The sequence below is a fragment of the Sander vitreus genome, chromosome 14, assembly GCF_031162955.1.
Source record: "Sander vitreus isolate 19-12246 chromosome 14, sanVit1, whole genome shotgun sequence".
Classification (NCBI taxonomy): domain Eukaryota; kingdom Metazoa; phylum Chordata; class Actinopteri; order Perciformes; family Percidae; genus Sander; species Sander vitreus.
The window spans coordinates 4,419,984-4,426,998 of record NC_135868.1 but is presented as its reverse complement, the minus strand read 5'-3'; the positions used below and the strand labels follow the sequence as shown (position 1 = coordinate 4,426,998).

Here is a 7,015-nt window from a genome sequence, read left to right as displayed (position 1 = left end):
ATGAATACCCGTTCCTCTGTCTCACCTCGGTCGGCCTGCAGGTCGACTCCAGAAGCAACCGGTTCTCCCGGGGGCCCGGACGGCGAGGGGGGCCCCCCGGCTCCGGCCCCAAATCTCACCAGCAACAGACGACTGCAGCAGACACAAGCACAAGTAGACGAGGTGAGGAAACCGCTCAAAGACAAAAAACTGTGTTTTCCCATTTCAGCCCTCCAAAAGAACTCAGACCTATTAGTCAGTATTTTTTGTCCATATGTGAACACTCCAAAGGGACTCATACCCCTCTGGAACGAACCGTACTCAGACCTCCTCAGAAAGTAGTCTGATTACGGTTCGCTTTACGGCCGTGTTGCGGTTCTCTTCTAGCCTGACAAGCCAGACCCACATCAAGATGTATCAAGATGTTGGGTCTGGGAACTCACCATTGGCAGGGCTCAATCCAAGGGGCGGGATAAACGGTTGGCTTTCAAAATCCCTCTGCACGCAATAGGATAGCACTACAACCAGGCAGAGCAACGCTAGTTGATAGATTTAACTTTTGCTGTTACACATCGTCCTTTTTTAAGAATGATTTTAGTACCGTTCTTTGTTCTTTTCTCAAAGAAAAGCTTAACTCCAAGTCGTCCAGAATCGCGGCCAAAGCCGATTCGAAAGACCGCTGTTTGCCAGCAGCCATCTTCTTTGTTTTCAAGTAGCAGGGAATTCATGCGGAACCGTCGCAACTCTGCCACCATTATGTTAAGCCTGCCCACCGACTCTATACACGATGTGATTGGCCGAACTAGAGTTTGGTTTTTCCAGCTCGCAAGCCAACGGAGAGTTACTAGACTGACCCTGGCTGCAAATTACATTTGCTGCCGCTAGGGTGCGTCTAGATTTCTAGGCTAGTTCTCTTCACCTGTGCATTGTAAACACAACACGTTTTCAGGTCCGTTTTGCCTTTTGCCAGAAAGAGAACAGAGTCCCCTGTCAAGTTAACTGCCAAAGTGAACGCAAAAAGAACGGAGTCCCTTCTCTGTTGGCACACTTTTTTGTCCACTTTAAGAGGACTGAGTTTAGATTGTTTAAAGAGTTCTATAGGTAAAAACACCCTAAATGTTGTGTTGCAAAAAAGAACACCAACAAATCAAGATAAGATAACTTAATCTCTAACTAAGATAACGTTGATCTCGAGGAGGGTGGGTTTTGTGATGCTGACAGCCAGGTGTTGTTGTGCCACAGGTGGTGGACATCATGCGTGTGAACGTGGACAAAGTCCTGGAGAGGGACCAGAAGCTGTCGGAGCTGGACGACCGGGCCGACGCCCTGCAGGCCGGAGCCTCGCAGTTTGAGAGCAGCGCCGCCAAACTCAAGAACAAGTACTGGTGGAAGAACTGCAAGGTGTGTGTTTGTTTCCCATCATGCATTGGCCCTTTTCAGAATTGCAAAAATACTTCTCCATCCCTCAGTGTATTTACAATATGGTTGCAAAAGGTCTCAGATATTTCCTACTTATTTAAACACATTTCAGTTAAAGTCCCTTAAGTTTCCATTGAATCATTGCTCCCCAAACTAATCAGGGATGTATTTTCTTTTCTGTACCTTGCTGCGTCTCTTATGTCACGGTGGTGTCAAAAATAAATAACTTATTTTTCACAAAATCCGTTTTTGCTCTGAGATTCTAGTCTGGAAAACAACGTTCTGGATAAATTCATCAGCTAAATGAGACTGAAACAAAGTCCAGTTTGACTCAGCTCAGTCCTGGATTTGCTCTCCAGCCGCCATCTTTATCCCTCGTTCACCTCCATCATCACATCACACTGTCATCTGTTCATTCATCCATCCATCCATCCATCCATCCATCCATCCATCTATCCATCTATCCATCTATCTATCCATCTATCCATCTATCCAACCGGCCGCGACTGCCAATCCATTTTGATCTCAGCATCGGTTCATCCAGCGCTCTGCTTCTGACGGACACAAAGCGCAGTTTCCAGATCGTCCAATCAGAACCTGTCGTTTTGAGAGTCAGATTAAAGGAGAGTGTGATTGACAGTGACCAGGAAGTCAGAAACAGAAATCTAAATCTGGATTACAGGGACAGTCTGGGATTAAAAACCCATCTGTGATTTGTGATATAACTCCACCCACCCCCAACACACACACACACACACACACACACACACACACACACACACACACACACACACACACACACACGTTTGTACTTCTCTACTTGTGACATAATGCATTGCCTAGCCTCTATATTAACCTTAAGAAGGCAAGGCACCTTTATTTGTACAGCACATTTCAGCAACAAGGCAATTAAGTGCTTTACATAAAACATTAAAACATCTGTTAAGGAGAATATGGGTGCGTTCTGATCACCTAGTAGTTCCTTGCAAAGTGGACTCAGGAGCAGCTTGACTTCTGGATAGAAGAAGGTTCGGGAGACTTCGATGACTTACATATAAGCATTTAATGGCATCTCGATCGATGAGAAATTACGGACAACACTACAGTTCAACCATGATGATTTATCGCGTAGTGCGGGCCCGACTCTGAGGGTCTGTGTCACTCCCCCAGATGCATATATCTCTCGCTCAAGCTTTCAAGTTTGTTATGCCAAGATATTGATATTGATGGCGCCAAAACAAAAGATACTCACCTAAAGGCCCTGACACACCAACCCGATTATCGGCCGTCGGACAGTCTGGCGAGGTCGGTGACTCTGAGTCTGTTCGGTGTGTTCCGTGCCGTCGTCAGTCGGAGGAGCCGTCGGCCTTCATTTGGGCCGATTTGACATGTTGAATCGGAAGGCGGGCAGTCGGACTCAATGGCCAATCTGATTGGTGGAGCACTAACCTGGAAATAACGAGCGGTATGAGCCTGACTAAGCCTCTCAAAATCTGACGAAAATCTTTTAAACTGACCTTTGTCGATCTGAAATGAAGACAGATTCAGCAACTGCACGGCCTATTTCTCGCTTAAAATGTTTTCAGAAAAACGTTTCGGTGAACTATCTTCGTAAAATATGATATCGTATTCCGAACGAGCCGCCATTATGCTCGGTTGTAAAATCCGGGAGCAGCCAGACCCACGTGACGCGTTCGTCCAATCAGCTGCCGGTTTTCATTTTTTGGCCGACAATACAGATTAGCGCCACCTGCTATTATGGAGATGTATTATGTCTCGCGCACGCACAGAACGTACGCTCAAGTTGGCGTCGCTTCGGTGTGTTCTTGAGGCACTTTTTTTACCAACTCGGTGAGGCAGTCAGGTTGGTGTGTCAGAGCCTTAAAACCTAGTTGAGTCTACTGTATCTCTATCTGGGATGTATGCTAACGTGTGTTATTAGAGTCTGACCGAATATTCTCGTCCCCTGACCTGTAACCTAAGAACGACCTGGCGCTATCCAAGTTTTCCCTTTGTCTCATCTTATCACAACATGGTGTTTCCACCACGGACTGCGCAGGGCATTCAGCTATGTTAAATTAGATTCCAAACCGTCCAAACATGCTCGGTTCAAAGGGAACTGTGAACTGTGTAATAATATTAATACGTTCATTATGATATAGCACCTTTTACAGACAAAGTCACAAAGTGCTTCACATGATACAAAATGTTAAAAAATACAGTAAGACCCAAACAGTAAATGAGCAAGCAAAAAAACTAATAAAATACCAAATACAATGGAAATAAAAGATTTTAAAAAATTAGTTAGTTAAAACCCAAAGTTAGAAACATGAGACAAAGGCGAGGTGTAAGTTTGAACAAGTGAGTCTTCAGCTGCTTTTTAAAAGCATCAACAGAGACTGCAGAACGTAAGACAACAGGAAGGGCGTTCCCCACAGAGTGCGAGGGACAACCAGTAATCCCTGGTTAGAAAAAGGAAGAACTGAACAACGGTCCATCACTTGGCCGCAAGTTGACAAGCAAGATTACCCATCAGTCATTACGCCTGGCTGGAAAAACACCGCACATCACATTTAATTCACAAAGACTTAGAAGAACTAAAACTTAATAGATAGAACTTTAAACCGTGAATTGTATCAAGTTGAGTTGACGAGTTGAGTCGTTACATCCCTAATAAATAGAGCTCCGTTGTCACAAAAAAAAAACCATCAAGGCCACACTGTTGCACCATGAACACACACTGTAGTTTATTTTGAGTCAATTCTACATACACCGTGCTGCTGCCACGAATACTCACTAGACCAAATGTGGACTAATCCGCTTCTGAAAATAGTCCCCAACATTGCACAATTTCCTTCGGTTTGTTTGATAAAAGCTACAGTAAGCAGCTGATTTAGAAAATCACTGAAACATGAAGCTATATACGCGATTAGTTGACAATAAGAAAAATGTAGAATAAGAACTTTAACTATTCATTCATTTTCACACACAAACAAGCTCACAATCAATCCACGAACATCTGTATTCTCTCTCTCTCTCTCTCTCTATCCCCTTGTTCTTGTTAATCTCACTTGCCCTCCAGTCAGCAGTAATGTGATTTCCTGTCTGTCGGCAGACTCTCATGTCATCATGTGACACACACACACACACACACACACACGACAAAGATCCATAAAACAAACAAACTCACAAAAACAAGACGCTCTGTCTCGGAAATTCAATTTTATTTATAGTGTTAAATCACAACAAAAGTGATCTCACTTTACAGAAAGATTAGGTCTAGACCACACTCTATAATTTACAGAAACCCAAGGAGTCTAAATTAATCGACAACACAGAAACATTTGGTGACACTTTATTTTACATGCCCATTTAATATTAAAAGTGAGATTTCCATTTCTTGTTTGATTATAAAGCAGGTTGAGGCGCTATATAAATATTGTGAGTATCAAGACGCTCAATCCACAGAGATATGCACACAGCCTGTATTCAGAAACTGTGCTTTTAAACGAGCCGTTGATGTCACAACTATACTATATATATATATGTAGGTAAAAAGTGCCGTTACAGTCATTCCCTGGCTGCAATGACCCTGGAGAAACTCAGAGAGCGCAGATGCAGAAGACCCGGAAACAGTGACCAATCAGAGCAGACTGGGCTTTGTTCGGGAGGGGGTCTTAAAGAGACAGGCGCTAAAACGAAGCGTTTCAGACAGCAGGGGAATACAGGTATATTCAGATAGACAGTATGTTAAAAATAATTTTTTGTTTTTGAACATTAAAGCATGTTATTTGTTTTTCTAGCATCACAAAATACAGGGATAAACCCTGAAAATGAGCATAATATGGGACCTTTAATTTCCTACTAAATTTCATGGATTTCAGAAATGAAATTTATTTAAAGGATCATTTCACCCAGTCATGTTTATTCATTTCTAAGTGACTTTTCGTTTTTCTTTTCCTTCCAGATGATGATCATCATGGCAGTTATAGGTGTTATATGTTGTGGAGTCATCTTCTGTAAGTAATCAAATGTCTCACACACACACACACACACAAAATAAAAATCATAAAATGACATCTAAACTCACTCAGACATGAACTCCTCCGCTCCCCCTCCTCAGTGTATTTCTTCTACTGAGCTGGTCTTCAGGGATGGACACGAGTCGCAGCAGGACGAGTCTGCACCGAGCCAAACACCGAGCCTCTTCTCAGCACTCCTCCTGCTCTTCATCCTCCTCTTCCTCCAAAAACCTCCATGCTTGGTCTGTGATGTGCTCCATGCAGTGCCTCCTTTTCTTCTCTACTCCTCTTGGGAAACGTCTCTCCGGGCAATGTAATGTAATATTTTTGGGTTCCCTGCATCAGGACAGTTTACATTATGAGTTAATTTAAGAAAAAGTCAACTAAAATGACTTTTTCTTCCTTGCTGTATTGTCCTGTGTCAAAGAAGAAGTCACATTTCTTGTAGCCAAACATGAAGGCCATTGTAGGTTCTCCTGAACGTCTGGAAGGAGAGGGGTGAGCGGAGGAAGATTGCAACCAAGTGTGTAGGATTACTGCTCCTTTAAGCAAATTAATAATTGTATTTACTATTTATGTTTTTGGCAGCGTTTAACAGTAGTCTGGTTCTAAATCTATCGACAGCAAACGTTTAGTTATGATGGTGAGGACATTGGCGATTTTAGACCCTACAGGTTCAAAGGGCTTGAAACAGGTTTAATATCCTGTGTCGCTGTCGCCAATGCTATGCACCTGTAACCCAGTAGTAGTAGTATGTTCCCTGTGTACAGCAGTAGTAGTAGTAGTAGTATGTTCCCTGTGTACAGCAGTAGTAACCCAGTCAAGGAAAGGTTTAACAGAAACATAGCATTGGCCAATCGGAGGAGGTTGTGCCAGACTCCCTCCTTTGGCTGAGTCTCTATCTGATCTGTCAGAGGAGAGCAGGAGACGGTTGTGAAGTCCCCAGAGAAGAAGTTGGTAATGTCATGGTGCAGATTAGAACCCAAATTGAAACGTAAGCAACTAAAATTGCTGAATGTTAGAACATTGTGTCAAAGTGGTCGTTATTACTGCGACTTATAAAGTGTCAGGTTTAGTTCCATCACAGTGCTAATAGTGGCTGAGTCCCCCTAAAGGTCTGATCTTAGAATCGCCCCTGGTTGAGGAACTAAAACATCACTAAATAGTATTTAAACCCGAGTTCATGGATTCCTGTTTCTTTTCCTCTCTGTCCAGCTGTATTGTATTTGTCCAGTATTGTTCAGGAAAGCTGCCCCCCCTTGCTGTCAGTATTGGTACTGCTACTGATCTAGTTATTATACAACGGAACAATTTAGATTGCTTTTCGCTGTTTGTGCAGCCTCAGTTTGAGTTATTGTAACAGTTGTGATGCAGCAACCGTCCTGGCTTTATTTTTAATCATCTCGTGAACCAACCTGACTTGTGTTTTGTGTATTTCAGCTGTGGTTTGAATGTTTCTGTGTTCTGCTTGAATGCGACTCCTCTGTATAGTTTTGAGACATTTTTCTGAATGAAACTAGTGCGACTGTAGATATTAGGTTTGATTATTAAACTAAAAGAGAAATACTGTGAATAGCTGTTGGGATATCAAAGGA

General features: G+C 42.9%; 1 protein-coding gene across 1 annotated transcript; it reads left to right on the top strand.

Moving 5' to 3' along the window:
* Positions 1-2,035, top strand: LOC144529261 (vesicle-associated membrane protein 2-like). Its single transcript, XM_078268260.1, has 3 exons — positions 1-162; positions 1,222-1,380; positions 1,928-2,035. Exons 1-3 carry the CDS (start codon positions 1-3, stop codon positions 2,033-2,035), a joined length of 429 nt encoding a protein of 142 aa, XP_078124386.1.
* The last annotated feature ends 4,980 nt before the right edge of the window (positions 2,036-7,015 follow it).